We start from the raw sequence: 27,969 nt of genomic DNA, 5'->3' as shown, positions 1-27,969 counted from the left end.
GACACTTCATTTGAACTTTCAGACCTTCCTCTCTGCCAGGTCAGGGAAATAAAAACTCTAGAACAAATCACTACGTTGTCAATTACAAAAATACATACCCACCTTTCTGAAAAATCCAAGGAGGCAAAAAGTACTTACTTCGACTGCGATTATCTCACCCAAAGGCGGACGATCATAAACTGAGAAAAATACCAGGAAAAGAGCTCGTTGACTATGACACAATGATAGCAACTCCGAGGGGATAGCTTGTGTAGTTTTGATAATAAAAAATTCTGAAATTTGTGGTTCCTGAGGGAACCTTTAGGCATCAAAGGGTTAAGTATAACAAACTCACTTTCAACCTTACAAAAATAATCATAAAAATGTAGGTTACAGTATTTCTTTTTGTCACTAATTGGAATAAAAGTCACATAACCGAAATTGATGAAGCATATCATAACATATTTTCTTCATGACAATGATACAATACAAAACCAATTGTGTGGAAGATGTGCAATCTATTCAACTGCAAATACCGTCAGGGAGTAACAATGACTAACGGGAAAATTCAATGATTTCAGAATTTAAAAGAAGTTATTATGAAGCGAGCAAACATGGGTGGAGAATACCAAAGGAAAATGACAAAAGGAAAAGAATAATTTCAAGAAGTAAAGGAATATCTTACTCTATTAAACAAAAACAGAAGATATGACATCTCAGAAGATAAAGTTTTCTTTTTTCAAGAAGCTATGGTATATTTGATTTACATAATCCATAGCAAAATCACGAAATCCTTGCAGGTCCAGGACCAAGGCCGTATCCAGGGGAGTAGCGGGTTTGACCCCCCCCCCCGAAAATTTTTGTCCGACAAGTAAAACGTAACAAAAATGGATATAAACAAATTTTGATGCGTTTTTTAAAGTATTTTTGTACCCCCCCCCCCCCAAAAAAAAAAATCCTGGATATGACCTTGCCTATGACCCAAACTTAGTGTTAAAACAAAAAACAAGTTGCGAGAGCCATTACAGGCTACAGGAGGTTTGATTGATTGGCTTCTACATCTTATTCTTTCTTCTTTTTTTTTTAGCTGTTTATGACAATGCGAGATTCATTGTCACACACTTCTAGAGGGTGGTGATTTCAGCCAGTAAACCTAAAAAATTGTAAAATAGCCAAATGCCTAACAGTTTTCGCTATATCTTTGACATTGCTACTCTTGAGGTTTAAAGTCAGTTGCAAGAGCCGAGGGAACTATGATAAGGCTATGAACTGAGCCTGCATACGCAAGAAAAATTTCCAAGGTGATGTATCAGACTTGTAAGCGTCAATTCTTTTCAGTAAAGTTGCGCCTACTCTGTACGTCCATAAATTTTGTGTGATCTGAAGATTTTACTTCAGCCCTGTCAGAACATATTTTCAATTTTACAGACCATTTTATTTTGTTCGATAATGTCTTTTTAATGTTTAAGGACCGGGGTTTAAAGGAAAACTTTCGTGAAACTCTTCAAATAGAGCAAATCATATTCAAGAATATAGCTTTTAATCGTGACGCAGATGAATTTGAGTTGAACTCCATCTACGATGTTTTATTAAACTCTGACAAAGTAAAGTTCACTTCACCCAATGTAGTTGACCTTTGTCCAAGTGTTATATCATTGAACGCTAATGAACCGAATCCAAGAAGGTAAAAGAGGCTAGCTTCTGCCTTTGCTTTGAAAAGAACTAGAGAATTAAAAAATATGTAGTTTTATTTGATTTCTTATATAAACTATTGTTTTAAATTGTTTTAGTTTAGTTTTACTACTGACGACGGTCACTGCATATGTGACAGAAATATCTGGTATTGTTTATGAATTTCTTTCACTGTTTGTGAAAAACTGTCTGTTAAAAGGATCTTATCCCTATTTAAACTTTTATTTATCGTCATGGAAAGGCAGCGTGGTCTCCGAAATTATCTACGTAATTTTTCATTAAAATCTGCCGGGTATTGTTCACTTTCATATCGAACCTTATCAGTTCCTCCAATTATCGACCGAATAACTTTCCAAGTTTTTAAAGAGCTACCGCTACTCGACTCAAACATTTTCGAGTAATAGCCCTTTTTTTCTTTTCCTAACAATTTGTTAAGCGCATTATTATAATTCTTATAAATAATTCGGTCTAATTCTCGGTCAGTAATGCCTCCTCTTAATGCTAGCGAAAAGACTGCGAGATATACATGGCTTTTTTGTCCTTCTGTCATTCTTTTTCTTTAAAGTTATCTTAATACACACTTCATTGATAAAATTTGTGACTTTTTCATACTAGGTTGCAAACTTGTCACCATAGTTCGTGCATTCACTTAAACACCTCCAATCACACTCCTCAAGTCGTTTTTTTTAATTCATTAAAACTTTTTTTATCAAAATAAGCATATTGTCTATTTCTATTCTCTTAAACATATTTATACAGGCTAAAATTGAACAATGATCAGATCTCAGTAATACGAGTGCACACATCAATAACTGGGTAAAGATTAAAACTAAACTTAAGATTGTACGAACCACACTACACCTATTCTTCCTATCAATATTAAAATTACCCATCACAAAAACAATGGGCCGAAGAGGGTAGTTGCATCAGCTGGGACTCTATATAGTCCATCAATTGTTGCAACGAACTTGAAGGAGCTCTATATGCAATTAGTGCAGAAAATGTATATTTATTCATTTCAACCTGCGAAACAATGCTCTCAAATACTTTTTCAACAGATACTGACACATCTTCTCTTACCTTAGAATTAATGCCTTGACTTCACATACTCTGCAAGCCCACCATGTTGATGTATCATTGTATTTTTCTTAAAAAACTGATAACCATTAATATGAAGTAGCGAATTATTATGATCATTACTCTGTAAAATTCTTTTAAGTTTTTCACTTAGCCCGGATACATATGGTAAGGAACAAAAAAAATCCTTCTCCCAAGTTGTCTCCAAGACTTCCTTAAAAATCTCTAGAAACCTTTTCTTCTTTTTGAAAAAGTCTGGTTAATTAACCACTCTGGATACATGTTACTTATCCAGATACATAAGTAACATGTATCTGTAAATATTACTTATCTATGTGGAGTTTTATCTAATATTGTTGATACGGTAAATAGTGGATGCCTAAACATGATCCCTGTGAAAGTATTAGTTTTATTTGCTGATGACCCTAATCTGACGGTATGTGCGAGAACTGAAGAAGAGTTGATCCATGCAGTTGAGTATGATATAAGTTTGATTGAGAAGAGGACTAGGTTGAATAAGTTAAAAATAAACTTTTAGAAGTCAAATTTTGTATTGTTTGCCCGTTCTAAAATGTATTACCCTTGTAAAGTATTTGGAACATAAATTCGAGAAGGCTTTTTCTGGTGTCTCGTTGACATAGAGATTTGGCCATGTATATGTCAACGAGAACAGTCCAGGGGGGGCTTTTGGGACTAAGGCTAGTCGTGTGCTTGTGCTACCTTATTTTCTCTGTGTGTATTCTCACGTTATTCAATAAAGACCTTATACCAACGTTTATCGTCTATCTTTGGAATTTACGTAAACCATTACATCTGCCAATTATAAAAGGGCATATAGAAAGAACTAAAAAGAGGTTTACAGAGTGGTGGCAAGCGGTTAAAACTAGTGGAGCATAAATCACTAGGGGAAAACCTCCAAGTGACATTTGAGTGACCGTCATAAGTACTTACGACATCTTATGCTAAATACTGGCAACATATTGAAGAGTATTTCGCCCGCTACCAGACTGTGATATTGAGCTGCAAATACTACAAAAGACTAATTAATAAGACATCGATACGTTACGAGCTATTGAACTTTCTTCTATTCAAAGCGCCTTCTTGAGAAACACTTCCTTTTAAATGAACATTTGAAATAGGCTATTACACACTGCCTAATATGGAGACCCTCGCGAGAGCTTCTACCTACTAATTCAAATTTCTACAACCGAGAGTCTCTGGTTGATTTCTACCTTCACTTAGCCATTCTATGGTTGGTGGTTTTTTTTTACCTGATTTTATACAGTCGACGTGTGATCTACATTTGACAGTTTCCAACCAAAATTTAACATTTTGAATTCGACAATCGAAAATTAATTCTCAATTGTGACTACATTTGACGCTAGTGATTTAATTGAAACCAACAACAATTGGATTTGGAAAGGACTATCTTTCGTAAGTGATTTAACACGACTAAACAACATAGTAAATTTTATTAGACCCGTGTTGTTAGAAGTGAAGCTCTTGCCCAAAATTTAGAGTCCGCAATTAAAAAACGGTGTTTAAAACCAACATTTAAATTTTAAGAATAATTGCTTTTTCAAATTTTAATCTCAATATGTCAGTTTTTATTCCTATTCTCGATCCGGCGGAAACTGGATATAACAAAAAGGTTGCTTTTGATTTTGTAAAACAGTGGAGGAGAAATGGCATATTTCCACCTCTTTTATTTGACTCAAATGATCCTGATTTCGATCAAGATGAACTTTATGATTAACTTCAAAAGATCAAGACATGGGTCCCAACAAACCCTCCAACTCCCCTGAGCACCACCCCAATTAATCCTCCAATAGAACAACCTCAACAGTCCCAAGTAATAGGATCGCTAATTGACCCTCTTTCAGTAATAACGCCACTCACAAAGGCAGACAGCAGAAAAATAATTGAGTTTGTTTCGCAGTTACAAAAATTTCAGTTGTTGTTAAATTGGTCTGATTCAAGAGCCTTACAGATCGCGTCACTTTTGGCCCATGGGTTGTTTCGCCCTTTATTGAGGATCTGGATCCCTCGATTACAAATTTGTCAAGTTTAAAACGTGGATTTCTTGTAGCACATGCCCCAGGCAAAACAGTAGGCAAAATGGTTGCAGAGTTTCTAGCCGTGATTCAATTTAAGGATGAAACGGTATATCTGTTCTATAAAAGGATACAAAACTTAGAAGGGTCATGTAGGGTGTCCTTAGAAGCCAGTGAGGACGGTTTAGTCCTTGGAAGACTTGCTCTTAACGCATTCAAGGAGGGGATCAGACCGTCCTACAAACGCTATTTGTTAGAGCATAGCGCAGAAATTTTTTCTTTAGAGGATGCGTACAAGGTTGCAAAACAATATGAACAGATAGAACAGGTAGTGGGGGAAGGAGAGACGTCGTCTTCTTCCGACGAATATCTTTCTGCTCTGACGAGGGTGAAATTTGGACTCAAAGATGAAGGTTTTCAAGGCCGTGGGCGAGGAAGTGTTCGTGGTCGGGTAAGTTACGATTGTGGGCATAGTAGGGATAGTTATTCTGATGAGAGAAGAAAAGAGTGTCCTACTTGCGGGGGGAGACACAGTGTTAATGAATGCTATCAAAAATACGGATCATGAGGAAAACCAGGTCAACCAGCGGTTCCTTGTTGGGATAATAGGTCGTATGAAGAGAGGGATACTCGCCATGAAAATATACAGTGCTATTATTGTAAGGAATATGGACATATTCGAGCCCATTACGAAAGAGCGAATACTCGTAGAAGTGCTACTCGGCGAAACAAGTAAACCGACCAAAACTGGGGGAAATGGTTGGTAGAAAGATTATACCCCAAAATATTTTTACTATCAAGTTGAGCGTTTAATTCAAACCATTAGAGCAAATAATATTAGGTTCCAGTGATATTTTAACTAGCAATAGCAAACAATCCAATCAGCGTCGGGGGGGAAACCAAGAGGAAGTTCTATACTATCTTGGGTTACCTGCCAAAATAAATAATAACATTCAGTCCCCAATGCTCCATAAGTTCAAGTTCGGTGATATAGAGCGTTCGGTATTTTTAGATTCAGGTTGTCATAGGTCAATAAATAGTAATAGACTGTTTAACCAAATCCCCCCTCAATTTCGACACAATTGTGTGCCAACTTTAGCTCGTATTAAATCACTTGGGTTCGAGTCCCTGCCAATTACCGGTAAGGTTATGCTTTTGCTTTGCGTTTCCGACAAGGACCGGCAGAAGAGTGTAAATTGGGAGTTTTGTATTTTTCCTAATATTGATTACGAGGTAATTTTCGGATGGGACATTTTGCATGCTCTGAAATCTACAATTAACCTCCATACAAATACCATTACATTTGGGTTATCAGCTAGACAGAATAACCCCTGCAATTTTCAGTCGTTTTGTACAGGTAGTGTCGTATTACCATAAGCCATTTCAGTTGGCCCTGGAACTATGAAAATTATTCAATTAAACTTTAGATCCAGAGATGGTAATGACGTTGCAAACGGTTATACAGTTTTATTCTACCCTTTAGATGATTTAGTAGACAATTTGAAATGTTCAGTACACGTGGTCACTCGTAATACTAGTTTGGTGGCTATCTTTAATGATGGGGACACGGTAATAAAACTGTCTCGCCGCACGATTTTAGGAGAGTTTGAAGAAATTTCTAATGAAGTGATTGAGACCGCTAAAGCAGATATAAGAATAGAAACAGAGATAATTTCTTCACAAAAAGAGGACTGGGATGGTGATACTCCTACTAGAAGGTTCCAGTTCGATTATCTCACTGGTAAGCCTTTATTGAAAGGTAAACTGTGCAGCCTTCTAGTTAAATATAAAGGAATTTTTTCGCGCCATAGTTATGACATAGGAAAGAATGACCTGTTTAAATACAAAGTTGTAATTGATCCAAATATTCCACCGCTGCCACCACTCTGTAAACCTCTGCTTAGTTCTTTCTATATGCCCTTTTATATTGGCAGATGTAATGGTTTACGTAAATTCCAAAGATAGACGATAAATGTTGGTACATGGTCTTTATTGAAAAACGTGAGAATAAACACAGAGAAAATAAATTTCAAAAATATGGGAAAAAGAGTAGACATAGTTTGTAGAAATTGTCATGTGTGTCTCCGGAAAAATAAATCCCATGAAAACCCCCATCCACCGTTAGGTCGGAGTGAAGATCCTTCTCATGTCGGTCACATGTGGAGTATGGACACTTCTGGGCCATTACCGAAAACGGATGAAGAGTTTGATCATGTAACAGTAGCTGTAGAACATTTCACGAAATTTGTTGTTCTTGAGAGTGTAAAGAATATTCCCGCAAAGTCGACTTTGAAGTTTTTAAATGAAAAAAATATTTCTTGTTTTGGGTTATTTGATATATTGCTCACGGATAAACATGCAAATTACCGTTCTAAAGTGGTGGATGATTTCTGTGCTAAGCACAAGATCGATCACCGATTTTCTAGTGGCTATAACCCATTTTCGAATGGTATATGTGAAAACCGAGTAAAGGCATGCAAAAACATATGCAAGGTCTACTGTTATGAATCCGAGTCTAATTGGTCGGAGTATTTTCCAAGTATTCAACTGGAACTCAATAGCGCTATTTCATCAACAACAAAATTTCAACCATTCCAACTTATGTTCGATCGACAACCGATTTCCTATCTTGATTTAAAATTACTGCGACCGCGATGGGACGACTTCAGCAGGTACAAAGAGTTTGTAGCTAGCCAAGTCCAACAGGTTTTCCACCTACATAGTGTTTGTCGCAAGAAAATCGAAAAATCAAGAGAAGTTCAGGCCGGACAATATAATAAAAATAACACAAAAATTCCAAGGCTGAAAGAGGGAGATATTACCTATGTTCATGATATGACATGCAAAGGGTTAAAATTAAAATTTCGCGGTCCATATATAATAATAAAAGTAATACAACCAAACCAAGTTTTCCTACTACAGGAACTAGACGGAAAGGTACCAGAAGAATAGTAAACATCAGACTAATGAAACCAGACAAAGACCCCTCCGTATTTCTTGCGAAAAATCCAGAGGACTCTGAGTATGTAAGTAATAAACCAGTCACTAAAGAATCGGAAAAGACATTAAATGATGTTGGGCGTTTAGGTCAGCGTTTAAAAAAATTTCTTTATGTATAGATGTACCAGTAGCACAGCCACAAAGGTTAAGAAAAAGGTAACTCAAGCACCGCCTAATTAGAATCAAGAAGCCAAAACGGGGAATTAACAGTCCAGGAGTCCAATACCACCAACCCATTATTTGTGGATGTAAACACAGGGGATGCTCACCTTGACATGACTAATGTATCTACTATTTTGTCGAAACATATTAGTCCTACAAGTAATACTGTCCAGGAGAGTAGCACCAATAATAATGTAGAGAAATCCCCAGTAGCACTGCCATTTGTTGAGCCTCAAGCTAGTAGAGAAAAACCAAATAGGTCTAAACCGAGGCGTTCCGCAGCAATAAAACCCCGAGGATTTTATTGGGAATAATATCTTAACGCCGTTGCAGCATGGTATGATTTTTAAAGTTTCTGCAATTTCTTTTATTTGTCGCCGGTATTTTCAGGATTAAGTAGCCTTTCCCGGTCATTCCTTTTGCCCTAATCCGAAGTTTATACATAATCCCAACTTTCCTTGTCCTCATCAAAATTCAGGGGTATGGGGAACAAGTCTATTTTAAAGTATAGAGAGAAAAATGAAGTGTAAGATATTGAGTTTCCGACTACTGTTATTAGTGTGGTTCGTTTATACTATGTAAGTTTTTGCTTATGCAAGTATTGTGTAGTGTTTATATTATGTAATTCTTTACTAGTTTATGCTGAAGAATGTTAGTAGGTGAGAAGTGAATAATTTGGGAAGGGTATTGAATGTTTTGAATTCAATTAAAGTTTGAGGGTTTAATGAGAAGGGGATAAGCCAAATTTGGGAAATTTAACTTAAAACAGGGGGGAGAATCTGTAAAGTATTTGGAACATAAATTCGAGAAGGCTTTTTCTGGTGTCTCGTTGACATAGAGATTTGGCCATGTATATGTCAACGAGAACAGTCCAGGGGGGCTTTTGGGACTAAGGCTAGTCGTGGGAAAGGGTCCGTTCCCAGGCATGGTTGAACAACCAATAGCTGGAACTTCCGCTCCAGGAAAGTTACATTCTTGGCTCATTTCTAAAGGCAGTCCATCTTTCGCCTTCGTCGTAGCTAGTTGTTCTTGTGCTACCTTATTTTCTCTGTGTGTATTCTCACGTTATTCAATAAAGACCTTATATAAACGTTTATTGTCTATCTTTGGAATTTACGTAAACCATTACATCTGCCAATTATAAAAGGGCATATAGAAAGAACTAAAAAGAGGTTTACACCCTTGAATAGATAAGTTGAAATGTGAAAATTCAATTATTAACAAGAGTGCATTCGACTATGTATTTAGGCATTATTTAGATGAGACGCTTAGTTTTTCTGATAATATAAATTGTATAACATCTAAAATTGCCCGTAATGTTGAATTATTAGAAACTTAAAGCATATTTGCCCAAAATTCGTCCTTAGAATTTTGTATTTTTCACTTGTCCATTGTTACCTTTTATTTTGTCGTTTGGCATGGTCTTTAACTTTTAAATCGCATCTGAAAAACCTTAGAGATTTGCAGAATTCTGCCATTAGGATTTTAGCAAATTATGGACCTAGAGATTCAGTGAGGAATATGTATTTAAAACTGAATATTCTTCCTATTGCAGGTATTTTGCTATTTTATCAATCGATATTAATGCCTGACATTATTAATAACCTTATACCAGATTGTTTTAAAGATATGTTTATAATTAGTGTGGATTTTCACAATAATAGTACGAGAAACGCAGATGTATTTCGTTAGCTACAGTGTGAAACAACCCGGTCTCAGTTTTCTGCTCGCCAAATCTTGCCAAGTTCTTGGAGTCATTTATCAATAGTAGTAGTGCGCGAGCATGACCGAGGGGAATTTTCCAGGGGAATTTGAGGGATTTTTGTAATAATAATAATGATTCTGTTTCATTTATTCATTTTCTGTTTTAGTAGTGCCATATATGATATAAGAATTTGTGTTGAAGATGTGTTGATAGCCCGTCGGCGGGGGATATTGTTTTGTTTTTGTTCATTTATACATAATTACGTGTTGGATGTTGGAGTTTGCCTAACGAAGCGAAAAGTTCCTTGGCACTTATTTTTGTAAATTTGTATGTAAATAAAATGATGCTCATGAAAAAAAGTCAGTTTTTATCAATCAGTTTTAGATATATTGTTAGAAAAATAAATAAAGAAAATATTAGTGGTTATTCAGATGCCACTAACAAACATATTGGACACAAAAAGGGAAGGAACACAGAGGCAAAACCAGGATTTCTTAGAGAGAGACTGGTCCAGTTCTCCTCAAGCGGGGTTCAAACTTGGGAAAGGTATTTATGTAAATTCCAAAAAAATGAATGAAAATAAAAAATAAAAAAAAGGAAAAAAATTAAGTCTCACAAAAAAGCTGGGCTCACATGCAAAAAACTAAATAGCACAATAACTGCTCAGTTGATCTACCTGTCTCTGCTTACCTTGCATATAAATTGAAAAAGCCAAATACTCCAAGATTTCAGATTCCGATGTTGTCTTATAAACTTCTTCCTTTAGAATACTCATCGCTTCAGTCATCCATAAGATGGTGTGATAATAATCTTTACTATTGTAAGTCTGTCGTCCAAGTTCAAAGCAATCGCCAGCTGTTAACAGGAAAAAAAAATGCACAAGTTATTAACAATAAACACAAGTTTATCCTGGTGAATTGATGCGATGACTAAATGAACCTATTTAAATATTAATAGACCTTACGTAGTCCTATTGCCTGGAAATTCATTGCTCCATAAATCTAAACAAAGGCAAGCATCTGGAACTACGTGGTTTCTCATTTCAAAAAGATTTCTCGCAAACTAATCTGTCCATAAATAACCAAAACCATCATACCATTTTTACAAGTCAGATTTTCATGAACGAAAATATAACTAATTGAATTGCAGATCATTTTCTGCCCATTTGCTACAATTATGTTTATTTTGAAAGTAATTATCTTATGGAAATTTCAGTAGTAAAATCTTTGTCAAAGAAAAGAAGACAATTCGAACCAATAATTATGAAAATAAATATAAAAACTACGAAAAAGAATAAATTAGGAAAGGAACATAGACTACTATTAACAAAATAAAATGTATACATACGAAATTTGGAAATAAACCTGTTTGAAATTGTTTATAATAATCAACTTGTTTAAAAATTCGCTTGTAAGCACTTGGATGCTATAATAGAATATATGGCAGCGGGATTAAAAAAAGGTAAAATTTTTGATAGGAAAGGTAAAAATGACAATTATTTAGATATCAATATAAAGTCTAATAATAGTGATGGTGACTCAAACTAGTTTTATTTCAAACGATGGACTGTATATTCTATCTATTTTGAGGCTCGTGACACAAAAAGAAAAAAAACATTGGGAAACGATTCTATACATAAATGAATGAAGCATCAAATGGAACAACTCAGACACAGAAAGCTAAAATCTTAAATACTGCTGAGAGTACCCTAAAAGGACATTCCCCACCAGGGGCATGTCCTTTTATTGGAGGAGCCCCCCTCCTCAATAAAAAAGGTTGGATCTGGGTCCATCCAAGTAGAATGGCCCCTATTGATCCCACGAGAACACATGTGCTGCCACCTATGTTTTTTACATAATTTATTCAAGGATTATCGATCTGTTGTTTTTTAGCCACGTGTAATGACATGAGGGATGATTTACATAATCGCTCGGGGAATTATTGATTTATGACACTGGGGGGGGATTTACATAATCGCTAGGGGCAATGTATTGATCTAGGACTCGAGGGGGAAGTGAATTTCCGAGAACTTGATTTACATAATCGGTGGGGAGAATGTATTGATTTACGAAAGGGGAGTTAAGAAACAAACATGACTTCTTTGTTGTTTGGCTAACCTAACCTGAGAACTTGATTTACATAATCGATGGGGAGAATGTATTGATTTACGAAAGGGGAATTAAGAAACAAACACGGCTTCTTTGTTGTTTGGCTAACCTAACCAGAAAAATTGATTTACATAATCGGCGGGGAATTATTGATTCACGAAAGGGGAATTAAGAAACATTATGGCGTCTTTGATCTTTAGGCTAACCTAACCTGAGAAATTGATTTACATAATCGGCGGGGAATTATTGATTTACGAAAAGGGGAATAAAGAAACAAGTATGGCTTCTTTGATCTTAGGTCTGAGGGATAAACGCTCTTTAGGTCAGAGAGAAAAATTAATATTCTATTTTTAAATAAGGCTTCGTTGATCTTTAGTGTCAGGAATTAGAAATGACATCACTTGTTATCTTGGAATTATGCGGGAATCTAAAGAGATAGAAATTCTATTTTTAAATACGGCTTCACTGAGCTTTAAGTCGGAGAGATAAATTGATATTCTAACGAAACCTTAATAGTGTAGCTAGCAACATTTATGAGATGAAGAGATTAACGCGGGAAAAGGGTTTCTTAGTAATTTGAAATGTGACAGCGCAGGGATGCCAAAAACAAAAGGAACACACTGAAATTACGTTTAGGGGTTATTTGGGTGAAACCGTTTTAGACATTTTAGGGAATTATTTCGGCGAAACAGGTAGAGACATTTTAAAAGATGATTTAGAAGATGTTTTAGAAGAGAATTTGAGGGTGAAACTCTGTGGTCTTTATAATACACAAGTTCCATTTGAACAGTGTCGTGAGGTCCCCTACCCCAACCCCCCACGGCCATCAAACCCCACCCCAACCCCGAAGGCACCCCCCCGGCCACAAAGGGCTCCCCGACGCCCCAAGCGCCCCCGGACCCCCAAAGGCCCCTGAGCCACCATTTTTTTATACTTTTTAGGGCTTTATTATATCTTTTCAGAACAAGTTATTTTCTTATCTAAATCTGAAGGTAGGGTCTGGGTACATTTAGAATGGTGGAAATTAGACTAACAATTTTGGAAATAAAACATTGAAAGGAACATCAAGTTATATTCTTTTCGCCAACAAGTTAATGTAAACAGCCTAAGTTTTCCAGATATACTTTGCAATGTACATCACCATCAACCTTCTTCTTAACTGGACATATGCTGGACAAAATAAAAAAAATAACTGACTCTATGGTTTTTTGCTTTATAGCAACAGTTCTAGAATCAAGTCTACTATTTAGCCTAGGGGTACCAATCGAAATCTGAAGGTAGGGTCTGGATACATTTAGAATGGTGGCAATTAGACTAACATTTTTGGAAATAAAACATTGAAAGGAACATCAAATTATATTCTTTTAGCCTACAAGTTAATGTAAACAGCCTAAGTTTTCCAGATATACTTTGCAATGTACATCACCATCAACCTTCTTCTTAACTGGACATATCCTGGACAAAACAAAAAAAAATCACTGACTCTATGGGTTTTTGCTTTATAGCAACATTTCTAGAATCAAGTCTACTATTTAACCTAGGGGTACCAATCGAAATCTGAAGGTAGGGTCTGGGTACATTTAGAAAGGTGGCAATTAGACTAACATTTTTGGAAATAAAACATTGAAAGGAACATCAAATTATATTCTTTTAGCCAACAAGTTAATGTAAACAGCCTAAGTTTTCCAGATATACTTTGCAATGTACATAACCATCAACCTTCATTTTAACTGGACATATACTGGACAAAATAAAAAAAAAATCACTGACTCTATGGGTTTTTGCTTTATAGCAACAGTTCTAGAATCAAGTCTACTATTTAGCCTAGGGGTACCAATCGAAATCTGAAGGTAGGGTCTGGGTAAATTTAGAATGGTGGCAATTGCACTAACATTTTTGGAAATAAAACATTGAAAGGAGCATCAAATTATATTCTTTTCGCCAACAAGTTAATGTAAACAGCCTACGTTTTCCAGATATACTTTGCAATGTACATCATCATCAACCTTCTTTTTAACTGGACATATGCTGGACAAAATAAAAAAAAATCACTGACTCTGTGGGTTTTTGCTTTATAGCAACAGTTCTAGAATCAAGTCTACTATTTAGCCTAGGGGTACCAATCGAAATCTGAAGGTAGGGTCTGGATACATTTAGAATGTTGACAATTAGACTAACATTTTTGGAAATAAAACGTTGAAAGGAACATCAAATTATATTCTTTTAGCCTATAAGTTAATGTAAACAGCCTAAGTTTTCCAGATATACTTTGCAATTTACATCATCATCAACCTTCTTCTTAACTGGACATATCCTGGACAAAATAAAAAAAAATCACTGACTCTATGGGTCTTTGCTTTATAGCAACAGTTCTAGAATCAAGTCTACTATTTAGCCTAGGGGTACCAATCGATATCTGAAGGTAGGGTCTGGATACATTTAGAATGGTGGCAATTAGACTAACATTTTTGGAAATAAAACATTGAAGGGATCATCAAATTATATTCTTTTAGCCTACAAGTTAATGTAAACAGCCTAAGTTTTCCAGATATACTTTACAGCTTTTTGGATAGCTCAACATCAAGCAATACTTTTCAAAAGGCATTTCAGAGCAAGTTCCTTTCTTAAAGTCCCTCCTAAACCAATTTTACAAGTTGAAGTACCCATCCTTTTCACCCACAACTTTACTTTACAGCTTTTTGGACATCTCAACACCAAGCAATACCTTTCAAAAGGCATTTCAGAGCAAGTTCCTTTCTGAATGTCCCTCCTAAACCAATTTTAAAAGTTGAGGCATCCATCCATTTCACTCACAACTTTTCTTTACAGCTTTTTGGATGCCTCAACACCAAGAAATACCTTTTAAAAGGCATTTCAGAGCAACTTCTTTTCTTAATGTCCTTCTTAAACCCATTTTACAAATTAAAGTACCAATCCTTTTCACCCCCAACTTTACTATACTGCTTTTTGAATGCTCCAACGCCAATCAATACTTTTCAAAGGGCATTTCAGAAAAAGTTCTTTTCATAATGTCCATCCTAAACCCATTTTACAAGTTGAAGTACCCATCTTTTTCACACACAACTTTACTTTACAGCTTTTTGAATACTCCAACACCAAGCAATACTTTTCAAAGGTTATTTCAGAGCAAGTTCTTTTCATAATTTCCTTCCTATACCGATTTTGCAATTTGAAGTAACCATCCTTTTCACCCAAAACTTTACTTTACAGCTTTTTCAATGCTCCAACACCAAGCAATACTTTTCAAAAGACATTTCAGAACAAGTTATTTCCTTAATGTCCCTCCTAAACCCATTTTACAAATTGAAGTACCCATCCTTTTCACCCCCAACTATACTTTACAGCTCTTGAATGCCACAACACCAATCAATACTTTTCAAAAGACATTTCAGAACAAGGTATTTTCTTAGTGACCGTCCTAAACCCATTTTACAAGTTGAAGTACCCATCCATTTCACCCACAACTTTACTTTACAGCTTTTGAAAGCCCCAACACCTAGCAATACTTTTCCAAAGGCATTTCAGAACCAGTTCCTTTCCTAATGTCCCTCATAAAACCATTTTACAAATTGAAGTAACCATCATTTTCACCAAAACTTTACTTTACAGCTTTTTTTCTTAATGTCCCTCCTAAACCCATTTTACAAGTGGAAGTACCCAACATTTTCACCCAGATCTATACTTCTCAGCTTTTTGAATGCTCCAACACCAAGCAATACTTTTCAAAAGGCATTTCAGAACAAGTTCTTTTCTTAATCTCCCTCCTAAACCCATTTTACAAGTTGAGGTACCCATCCTTCTCACCACAACTTTACTTTACAACTTTTGTGCACGTCACAATATCATGCAATATTCCATTCTAGTTCAAATTTTTCTCAAAGAGATGAAAAATTTAAAATACTGTTTCTAATTTTTCCTAGAAGATAAGAAGTTCCTGTTGTTTTCTGAATTTTATTAAAAAACTTACTGTTCAATTCTAATTTCTCCAAAGAAAATAAAAATCTTCCATTTCAGTTCTTATTTTCACAAAGACACAAGGAAATTTTAAGTTCTATTTGAAATTTTTCCGTAGCAGATAGAAAAACCTATACCATAGTTGTGAATATTTTCCCGGAAGATATAACTTTCTACTTCAATTTTAAATTTTTCTCAAAGAAGTGAAAAAAATTTCAAGTTATAGTCATCATGCAAGATTCCACTTCAGTTCAGATTTTTCTCAAAGAGATGAAAAAATTTAAAATACTCTTCCAAATTTTTCATAGAAGATAGAAAGTTCAAGTTATCTTATGAATTTTATTAAAGAACTTACAGTTCAATTATAATTTATCCAAAGAAAATAAAAATCTTCCACTTCAGTTCTTAATTTCACAAAGACACAAGGAAAGTTAAAGTCCTATTTGAAATTTCTCAATGAGATGAACAAAAGTTCAAGCTCTTCTGAATTTTCTCAATGAAAAAGAAATTAGTTTTTGATCAATTCTATTTTTCCTAATAATATAAAAAGGTTCCACTTCAGTTCAGATGTTTCCCCAAAGACATAAATTTTTAATTCTCCTCCAAATTTTTTGTAGAAGATAGAAAAAGTTACACATTGATCGTGAATATTTCACTATGAAAATAAGGAGCTAATTTTCTCATTGATGTGAAGAAAAGTTCAAGTTCTTTTCCTAACTATCCATATGAAAAGGAATAAGTTACAGATCAATTCTATTTTTCAAGAAAAAATAAAAATTTTCCACTTCTGTTCAGATTTTTCTGAAAGAGATGGAAAAATTTTAAATTACTATTCTACATTTTTCATTGAAGATATAAAAAGTTTTACATTGATCATGAGAAGTTAACTCAATTCTGAACTTTATTAAAGAACTTACAGTTCAATTCTAATTTCTCCAGAGAAAAATAAAAATCTTCCACTTCAGTTCTTAATTTCAAAAAGACAAAGAAGTTTAAAGTTCTATTCTGAATTTTCTTAGAGAAAAGAAAAAAAGTTATATTTACATTCTAATTTTTTTTCAAAGAAAATAAAAAATCTACAACTTTTTAATAAGCATTCTAAGCACTAAGCATGCTAACATGTTCTAAGATAATAAAAATATAACAAAGTAATGCATAAAATATTTTTATTGAAGTAACAACATGTAGTAACAACATAAAAATATGTTATAGACATTATTTTACATTATTAACATTGTTAGGTTAATGCTGGATTAAGTTATGTTAGGTTAGGTTAAGTTAGGTTAGGTTAGCCTACGCACCTGGGGGGAGTTTCCGGCGAGTATGGTTAGGTTAGGTTAGATTAGTTTAGACTAGATTAAGTTAGGTTAGGTTAAGTCAGGTTAGGTAAGTTAGGTTAGGTTAGCTAAGTTAGATTAGGTTAGCTAGTAAATATCTCTCCATGTTTAAGTTAGGTTATGTTAAGGCTAGATTAAGTTATGTTAGGTTAGGTTAAGTTAGGTTAGGTTAGCCTACGTACGAGCGCGTACGTAGGCTAACCTAACCTAAACATGGAGAGATGTTTACTAGCTAACCTAATCTAACTTAGCAAACCTAACCTAACTTACCTAACCTGACTTAACCTAACCTAATATAACCTAACTTAATCTAGTCTAACCTAATCTAACCTAACCATACTCGCCGGAAAATCCCCCCAGGTACGTAGGCTAACCTAACCTAACTTAACCTAGCCTAACATAACTTAATCTAGCCTTAACCTAACAATGTTAATAATGTAAAATAATGTCTATAACATATTTTTATGTTGTTACTACATGTTGTTACTTCAATAAAAATATTTTATGCATTACTTTGTTATATTTCTATTATCTTAGGAAACGTTAGCATGTTAAGTTCATAGAATGTTTATTAAAAAGTTGGAGATTTTTTATTTTCTTTGAAAAAAAATTAGAATTGAACTATAACTTTTTTCTTTTTTCTTTTCTCTAAGAAAATTCAGAAGAGAACTTTAAATTTCTTTGTTTCTTTGTGAAATTAAGAACTGAAGTGGAAGATTTTTATTTTTCTCTGGAGAAATTAGAATTGAACTGTAAGTTCTTTAATAAAATTCAGACTTGAGTTAACTTTTCATGATCAATGTATAACTTTTTCTATCTTCTATGAAAAATTTAAAACAGTAATTTTAAATTTTTCCATCTCTTTGAGAAAAATCTGAACTGAAGTGGAAAATTTTTATTTTTTCTTGAAAAATAGAATTGATCTGTAACTTATTTCTTTTCATATGGATAGTTAGGAAAAGAACTTGAACTTTTCTTCATATCAATGAGAAAATTAGCTCCTTATCTTCATAGTGAAATACTTACGATCAATGTGTAACTTTTTCTATCTTCTACAAAAAATTTGGAGGAGAATTTAAAATATATGTCTTTGGGGAAACATCTGAACTGAAGTGGAACCTTTTTATATTATTAGGAAAAATAGAATTGATCAAAAACTAATTTCTTTTTCATTGAGAAAATTCAGAAGAGCTTGAACTTTTGTTCATCTCATTGAGAAATTTCAAATAGGACTTTAAATTTCCTTGTGTCTTTGTGAAATTAAGTACTGAAGTGGAAGATTTTTTATTTTCTTTGGATAAATTAAAATTGAACTCCAAGTTCTTTGATAAAATTAAGAAGAAATTTCTATCTTCTATGGAAAATTTCGAACAGTATTTTAAATTTTTTTATCTCTTTGAGAAAAATCTGAACTGAAGTGGAATCTTGCTTGATGACTAGAACTTGAAATTTTCTTCACTTTGTTGAGAAAATTTAAAATTTAAGTAGAAATTTTTATCTTCCGGAAAAATATTCGCAACTATGGTATCGGCTTTTCTATCTTCTACGGAAAAATTTCAAATAGAATTTTAAATTTCCATGTGTCTTTGTGAAATTAAGAACTGAAGTGGAAGATTTTTATTTTCTTTGGAGAAATTAGAATTGAACTGTAAGTTCTTTAATTAAATTCAGAAGGTAGCGAGAACTTTCTATCTTCTATGGAAAATTTGGAACAGTATTTTAAATTTTTTCATCTCTTTGAGAAAAATCTGAACTGAAGTGGAAAATTTTAATTTTTTCTTGAAAAATAGAATTCATCTGTATCTTATTTCTTTTCATGTTGATAGTTAGGAAAAGAACTTGAACTTTTCTTCCCATCAATGAGAAAATTAGCTCCTTATCTTCATAGTGAAATATTCACGATCAATGTGTCATTTTTTCTAGCTTATACACAAAATTTGGATGATAATTTAAAATGTATGTCTTTTGGGAAAAGTTTGAATTGAAGTGAAACCTTTTTATATTATTATGAAAAATATAGTTGATCAAAAACTAATTTCTTTTTCATTGAAAAAATTCAGAAGAGAGCTTGAACCTTTCTTAAATTAATTGAGAAATTTTAAATAGAATTTTAAATTTCCTTGTGCGTTTGTAAAATTAAGAACTGAAGTGGAAGATATTTATTTTCTTTGGAGAAATTAGAATTGAACTGTAAGTTCTTTAATAAAATTCAGAAGATAACTTGAACTTTTTATCTTCTATGAAAAATTTGGAACAGTAGTTTTAATTTTTTCATCTCTTTGAGAAAAATCTGAACTGAAGTGGAAAATTTTTATTTTTTCTTGAAAAATAGAATTGATCTGTAACTTATTTCTTTTCATGGGGATAGTTAGGAGAAGAACTTGAACTTTTCTTCACATCAGTGAGAAAATTAGCTCAGTATCTTCATAGAGAAATGTCCACAAACACTTTGTAACTTTTTCAATCTTCCACAAAAAAATTTGGAGGAGGATGATTAATTTATGCCTTTGGGGAACATTCGCATTTGAGTAGAACCTTTTTATATTATTAGGAAAAATAGAATTGATAAATGAACCTCATCTTTTTTAATAAGAAAATTCATAAGAGCTTGAACTTTTCTTCACTTCATTGAGAAATCTGATGTACATTGCAAAGTATATCTGGAAAACTTAGGCTGTTTACATTAACTTCTAGGCTAAAACAATATAATTTGATGTTACTTTCAATGTTTTATTTCCAACAATGTTAGTCTAATTGTCACCATTCTAAATGTATCCAGACCCTACCTTCTGATTTCGATTGGTGCCCCTAGGCTAAATAGTAGACTTGATTCTAGAACTGTTGCTATAAAGCAAAAACCCACAGAGTCAGTGATTTTTTTTTATTTTGTCCAGGATATGTCCAGTTCAAAAGATGGTTGATGGTGATGTACATTGCAAAGTATGTATGGAAAACTTAGGCTGTTTACATTAACTTATTGGCTAAAAGAACATAACTTGATGTTCCTTTCAATGTTTTATTTCCAAAAATATTAGTCTAATTGCCACCATTCTAAATGTACCCAGACCCTACCTTCAGTTTTCGATTGGTACCCCTAGGCTAAATAGTAGACTTGATTCTAGAACTGTTGCTATAAAGCAAAAACCCATTGAGTCAGTGATTTTTTTTTATTTTGTCCAGGATATGTTCAGTTAAGAAGAAGGTTGATGGTGATGTACATTGCAAAGTATATCTGGAAAACTTAGGCTGTTTACATTAACTTGTTGGCTAAAAGAATATAATTTGATTTTCCTTTCAATGTTTTATTTCCAAAAATGTTAGTCTAATTGCCACCATTCTAGATGTACCAAGACCCTACCTTCAGATTTCGATTGGTACCCCTAGGATAAATAGTAGACTTGATTCTAGAACTGTTGCTATAAAGCAAAAACCCATAGAGTCAGTGATTTTTTTTTATTTGTCTAGGATGTGTCCAGTTAAAAAGAAGGTTGATGGTGATGTACATTGCAAAGTATATCTGGAAAACTTAGGCTGTCTACATTAACTTACAGGCTAAAAGAATATAATTTAATGTTCCTTTCAACGTTTTATTTCAAAAATATTAGTCTAATTGCCACCATTCTAAATGGTGATGTACATTGCAAAGTATATTGGGAAAACTTAGGCTGTCTAAATTAATTTATAGGCTAAAAGACTACAATTTGATGTTCCTTTCAATGCTTTATTTCCAAAAATGTTTGTCTAATTGCCACCATTTTAAATGTACCCAGACCCTACCTTCAGATTTCGATTGGTACTCATAGGCTAAATAGTAGACTTGATTCTAGAACTGTTGCTATAAAGCAAAAACCCAGAGTCAGTGATTTTTTTTTATTTTGTCCAGGATATGTCCAGTTAAGAAGAAAGTTGATGGTAATGTACATTGCAAAGTATATCTGGAAAACTTAGGCTGTTTACATTAACTTGTAGGCTAAAAGAATATAATTTGATGTTTCTTTCAATGTTCTATTTTCAAAAATGTTAGTCTAATTGATACCATTCTAAATGTATCCAGACCCTACCTTCAGATTTCGATTGGTACCCCTAGGCTAAATAGTAGACTTGATTCTAGAACTGTTGCTATAAAGCAAAAACCCATAGAGTCAGTGATTTTTTTTATTTTGTCCATGAGATGACCATTTAAGAAGAAGGTTGATGAGGATGTACATTGCAAAGTATATATTGAAAATTTAGACTGTTTAAATTAACTTGTTGGTGAAAAGAATATAAATTGATGACCCTTTCTATGTTTTATTTCCAAAAAATGTTAGTCTATTTGTCACCATTCTAAATGTATCCAGACCCTATCTTCTGATTTAGATAAGAAAATAACTTGTTCTTAAAATATATAATCAATCCTTAAAAAAGTATTAAAAATGATGGCTCTGGGACATTTGGGGGTCCGGGGCCCTTGAGTAGCCTAGGGGACCTTTGTGGACCTGGGGCTTCCTTGGGGTTTTGAGTGGGATTTGATGGTCCTGTGGAGTAGGGGTAGAGGACCTCACGACACTGTTCCAATGGACCACAGAGTTTCACCCTCAAATTCTCTTCTAAAACATCTTCTAAATCATCTTTTAAAATGTCTCTACCTGTTTCGCCGAAATAATTCCCTAAAATGTCTAAAACGTTTTCGCCCAAATAACCCCTTAACCTAATTTCAGCGTGTTCCTTTTGTTTCTGGCATCCCTGCGCTGTCACATTTCAAATTACTAAGAAACCCTTTTCCCGGGTTAATCTCTTCATCTCATAAATGTTCCTATATACACTAATAAGGTTTATATAGAATATAAATTTATCTCTCCGACTTAAAGATCAGTGAAGCCGTATTTAAAAATAGAATTTCTATCTCTTTAGCCTCCTGGAGAATTACATAATAGCAAGTGTTGTCATTTCTAATTCCTGACACTAAATATCAACGAAACCTTATTTAAAAATAGAATATTAATTTTTACCTCTGACCTAAAGAGCGTTTATCCCTCAGACCTAAGATCCAAGAAGCCATACGTGTTTCTTTATTCCCCTTTCCGTAAATCAATAATTCCCCGCCGATTATGTAAATCAATTTCTCAGGTTAGGTTAGCCTAAAGATCAAAGAAGCCATAATGTTTCTTAATTCCCCTTTCGTGAATCAATAATTCCCCGCCGATTATGTAAATCAATTTCTCAGGTTAGGTTAGCCAAACAACAAAGAAATCATGTTTGTTTCTTAATTCCCCTTTCGTAAATCAATACATTCTCCCCACCGATTATGTAAATCAAGTTCTTGGAAATTCACTTCCCCCTCGAGTCCTAGATCAATACATTGCCCCTAGCGATTATGTAAATCACCCCCCAGTGTCATAAATCAATAATTCCCTGAGCGATTATGTAAATCACCCCTCATGTCATTACACGTGGCCAAACAACAACAGATCGATAATCCTTGAATAAATTATGTAAAAAAAGTTGTAGGTGGCAGCACATGTGTTCTCGTGGGATCAATAGGGGCCATTCTACTCATCCATACTGAAGGATACATACACAAAGATTTTCTATTCCTGAACTGAAAAGATCGCTACCTTATGTTCTATTTCCAAGATTAAATCAATGATATGGCTAATTGCCAAAAAAGAAATAACGTATCACAGAAAAATCAATGCCGTCGTTCCTTCACCTGGCTGAAGTTCATCTTGCATTACTTGTCTAAACTTTGTATAATCCAAAATAAAAGGAATTTCTTTTTTTTTAATGAAAGCTAGTCAATTATAGAATACCAAAGCTGCAAACCAGACTTTTTTTTTATTCCGATGCTTCCAATATTAATTTATAAACAATAATAAGATAATGATTTTAATAATAGTTAATCGTTGGAGTCATTGATACAAGAAAGAACTAAACCATTCTTCAGATTTGATTAGAAGTATTTTAGGATAAAACACAAGAAAATAAATTATTTATAAATGGTCAACTTCGAAATCGATTTATTACTGTAAGAAATAAATAGCTCTGAGATACCTGTTAAACTTCTCGTATATCTTTTCCCCAATATTTCTCCTCGTGCCAAATCTTTTGTATCTAGTTTATACGTGTCTTGCAGTCTAGTTAGCGCCACAGCAGCACCGGTTAAATCTTCTTCACTTGGGAATCGTAGGACATTTCGGAATTCTGTTATGTTCTTGACGATTACTGAGGGATGAAACGGATTAAAACTTATACACAGTAAGCAAGATTAACACAATGGATAGAATAATTCATGGTACCGAACGAAAATTAAGGGGCGACCCGGGCCACTAGTATCCAAATCTCTAAGAAATAAAATTTTGCTAAGAATTTTATGCATCAAAAGAATTAGCATTTTATGGCGATTCCAAATACGTAACAGTCATTAAGCTTAAAGATCACACATTAAAAGTTATAACCTTGGTAATTTTTTAATGATTTGAGAAGGGGGGATACGTAACAAACAGATAGTAATAATTAAGAAAATTACGCCATCAAGCAGCATCTCAGAGAACCCTTCAGAAAAGTTTTCAAGGCCCTATCTTCAAAACTTCGAAATTTCGTTTTTGTCTCCGAGGAGGAAGGCCATGAATGAGGTTTTTTGGGGGGTCGTCCTATCGAAAAACTGGTTTTAGAATGTCGGAAGAGGTTCATTTCAGCGAGAATCAACAATTCTAGCGTCCTTTAAGTAAGAAAATGAAAGGAACTTATACCCCAGCAAAGGGTTTTCTGTTAATTTGTGAGCCAAAACAATAATTTTGGCGAAAAAAGTTTAAAATGGTACCCAGTCAATTCACTTGAGGGTTCATTAACGTCGGCACAGTGGTGCATAGTTTTGCACAACCTATTAGGAAGAAGGCCCCACGGCAGCAGCCCTTCGCACATACAAGACAAGTTATGTTCGCTTTAAGTTTTAGTGTCGCTTAACTAGAAGAAGTTGTCTAAGCTCACCTGTAATTGTGGCTTTTCAGGCACCCATTATTTAATTAAGCAATATTTCAACAACTCATTTCCCGTATTATCGTCAGCTTTGTTTCAGGCTGCGTCAATAGCCTGATATTGACATGGCCAAACGGCAAAAGACTGGCCAAAACATTGCTCCATTGAACGGAAATGCCTAAAAATCTATAGCTGCAGGTGAGCTTAAACAATTTTTTCTAGTTATGTCCAACAAATTTACTGGCCTAAGAAATTATTTAAACGTCGATCTTTACTTTCATCTGCATTTTTTCTATCTATCATGAGTACACACTACATTACTTTCAAAGATAGACAAATAATTCATTTCCCATTGACATAGAAGAACAGAACGGTCATTTTTTTTTTTTTTTTTTTTCAAATAAACTGACCAGCCATGACAAAACAAAGAGACGAAAACCTCCAAATGAAGAACAAAACACCGGGTCTACGGCCAATAGAAGCAACGACAACCAAACGACGGATATTTCGCCTGTATAAAACTAGGCGTCTTTAGCGTTAAATATATAAGAAAATAATTAAAAGAGCAAAGATAAAATATAAAACCATCAAATTTAAAACGAAAAAATAACAATAATAGGAAACAAACCAATATCTATAGATACAATTAATACTACAGAGATTCAACGCCACAGAGTATTTATATCAACAAACAAAAGCAACTGGATAAAAAATAATGAAATTAATTATTTTATTGCGAAATACTCCCTCTGTTGGGAATCAACGAATACTCTTTTTACTTTTTTTGTGAAGAGTTTTATACACAAGTGTTTGGTTTACCTTGGGCACTCCTTTTTGTCCTCTTTTGGCTAACCTTTTCATGGCTAGTATTGAAAAGTTCGCTATTCAGAGTTTCAGGCTTTTCCCTTGTTTTTGGGGTAGGTTCACGGACGACATAGTCTGTTTTTGATAGAACGGGTTTGAGTCCTTAAATCTATTTCTTGATCATTTTAATAGTTTTGATAGAAAAAAAACTACAACCATTTCTTGAAATTTTGCTAATTGAAAGAAATAACCGCTTGTCTTTCTCAATATATAGAAAACCTACACACAGCAATAGATGTCTAAATTTTCACTCGTGCCACCCGGTTTCAGTGAAAAGGGATGTTGTTATTTAATTAGTTGACAAGGTTTTTAGAATTTATTCTCCAGAATATCTGGATTCAGAATTATTGCATTTAAAAGACTTTTAATTAGTAATGGTTATCCAAATTATTTCGTAAATGAAATAACAGAAAATAGACACAGTAAAAATAATAATAAAGTAAACGAAATACCACAGTCTTCTGAATCAAAAATGGCAAATAGTTATATCCTGTGTACCAGGTCTACGTACCCTGTGTACCAGGTCTACGAGAAAAACTTAAACAAATTTTACGTAAATATAACATTGAAACTTTCTTTGAATGAATTAGATCATTGAATAGCTTCCTGAATTCTGGGAAAAATTGGATTCCTGACAACTTAGGGAGTTGGGAGTTATTTTACATTGGCCGGACCCGCCAACAGTTTGTGGAACAGTCTATTTGAGCGTCCTAATTCAATCGATAAGGCTCTGAAATTTAGAAAACCTCCTGCAACTTTCGTTTCAGCTTTGGTAGAACGTATTTTTCATCACCCTGATCATTTAGTACAATTCGATCCATCTCTAACGACAGAGGCTTCACACAATGGGCTAGAGAAGCTATTGAAATAAATAAAAAACTTATTTTTGCTAATATTTTTATAAATAGGGATACAGGAAATTTAAATATTGACTCAATTTATTATATTATTTTTTAAAATGAATCTATAGTTAATAAATGTAATAGGGTCTTGTGAAATCACCCGGAAACTAAAGTAAATACAAGACCAAGAGAAATGGCAGCAGTGGATACTAACAGAAAGATTATTTCACAACAAAATCATATACATTTTCTTATTATTTTTTCCAGTTGCTTTTGTGTTCACGGAAGTCACTCATAATTGTTGATATAAATACTCTATGGTGTTCAATCACAGTAGTATTAGTTATATATATAGGTATTTGCTTGTTTCTTTTTTTATATTGATTTTATTTTTAGGTTTTATCTTTACTCTTTTATTTAGTTTCTTCTATATTTAACGCTGAAGACGCTTATTTTTTTACAGGCGAAATATCTGTCTTTTAGTTGATCTTTTCCTTTCCTTCTACTGGTCATAAACCCCTTGTTTTGTTCTTCATTTTGAAACTTTTCTCTCTCTGTTTTGTCATTTTTTCAGATTTTCTGTATTCAATCAAACTTGTTATAAAACTGGTCTTCGATAGCATTTATACAGAGTAATCTTTGAACCGTGAAAATGCACAGGTTATAAAAATTCGAAGAGCTAAAAAAAATTAATAATAAAGAAAACCAAAAAACTGGGAATGTGGCGTCACAATAACAAGCGCACGGAGGCTAAGGTCCGAAAGAGTGAAAGGAGGCAACAATTGCCGACGAATTTCAACTGTTTGCTAGTTGAACAGTCTTTGTTGTGTAAATTTAGTGTATATGTGTGGTTGCTTGCAGCTGAACAAACAACCTTCGCTCTTTACGCTAAAGATTGACTTTCTGTAACTATTCTTTAACAACAACTCCTGAAACACAAGGGCCGTTGAATTTGAATGAGAAGTAGTCTATTTTTAGAGAAATTTAACTCTTTATTGAAACACTACAGACTTTGATTGACAAAAAATTACTACAGAAACACTAAAAACTAACAGGGTGAAAAACAATCATTTTCTGTTTCAGGACACAAGATCTTAATCAACTCTTTACGCATTTGGCCTATGGTTATATCCAGCCGGCAAGGCTGACGTAAAAAAACAGATGATGTTTTAAAATAACACATATAGCAGCGCATAAAGTTACCTTTGGCATCTTCAAACACGTTAGAATGCCCTTAGGAGAAGGACAGAAATTTTTAAGAAGGACAAATCATGACTATCATTACGTAAGAACAATTTTGGGTTTTAGCCATCTTGTCGTCTCATAACCCATCCCGCCGAAACATATGAACAAAAAAGTTAATAGGACATTGTTACATTCTTTTATTTCTTATCAACTTATCTCTTCGTGATAAAATCTCTCGGAGTGATCATTCGTGTAAAGAACTTAGATAAGAAAATCAAACACGAGAAACAACATTCTACAACATACAGAGTAGGCCTACATGACTTTTCACCTAGATAAACAGTCTACAAGTTTATTTGAACTGTCAGAAATTTCCACAATTTACCCACCCCAGATTCATGGAGTAAAATGTTCCGTCGTAGCTCAGTTTCCTGTTGTATCTCCTTAGCTTCAAGGAAGCCGTTAGTTCCACCCCGTTTCATGCCGAAAATTATAAATAAAATTATATTAAATTTGTGATGGGACGACAAGAAAAAACTTTTCCAGTCCCGATATAGGAATACAAGACGATTTCTGTTCCAATTTCAAGGGGATGCTCACACCCAGAAATCATGTACACCAGGCGGTGCATCCGAAGCGAAGCGGAACTGTGCCAAGCGTGACAGAAATGCGCCAAGCATGTTATCAAAAGAGCGCATCAGCAATATCTCAGAACAACTAAGAGTATTGAGTTGAAACTTTTAGGCCTGTTGAAGGGGATGTTGAACTAGCAAAAATGCACTATGTGCAAACTACTGCCACTACTACTACTAATCTTCTACTACTACTACTACTGAGGCTAAGGGTACTAAGGTGAGACGTTCGGGGAATATTTGGGGAGTGTAACTTTAAATCAAAAGACATTACTAAACCAAACTAAAACCAAACACACCATGCGCATACTGGTCATCAAAAGGGCGCATCAGCAATATATGAGGAAGCGTTAAGAGCATTAAGTTGAAACTTTCAGAGCATGTTGAGGGGGGGGGGAAC

The 27,969-nt window shown here is 34.0% G+C and overlaps 1 protein-coding gene across 3 annotated transcripts in view; it reads right to left on the bottom strand.

Annotated features, from left to right (window-relative positions):
* PH4alphaEFB (prolyl 4-hydroxylase subunit alpha-1) overlaps positions 1–27,969 on the bottom strand; it is a 157,228-nt gene that overhangs the window by 86,194 nt on the left and 43,065 nt on the right. For all 3 annotated transcript variants that reach the window (XM_089104754.1, XM_089104756.1, XM_089104755.1), the window contains exons 4-5: positions 23,123–23,293; positions 10,360–10,524 (exon numbers count right to left, since the gene is read on the bottom strand). In XM_089104754.1, the coding sequence (XP_088960880.1) occupies positions 10,360–10,524; positions 23,123–23,293 (336 nt within the window). The remainder of the gene's footprint in view (positions 1–10,359; positions 10,525–23,122; positions 23,294–27,969) is intronic.

The sequence above is a fragment of the Artemia sp. Qi Xiang Cuo genome, chromosome 19 (genome assembly GCF_049724085.1).
Source record: "Artemia sp. Qi Xiang Cuo chromosome 19, ASM4972408v1, whole genome shotgun sequence".
NCBI classification, from domain to species: domain Eukaryota; kingdom Metazoa; phylum Arthropoda; class Branchiopoda; order Anostraca; family Artemiidae; genus Artemia; species Artemia sp. Qi Xiang Cuo.
Note: the sequence above shows the minus strand (reverse complement) of the source record. Positions and strands in the feature narration are given on the sequence as shown.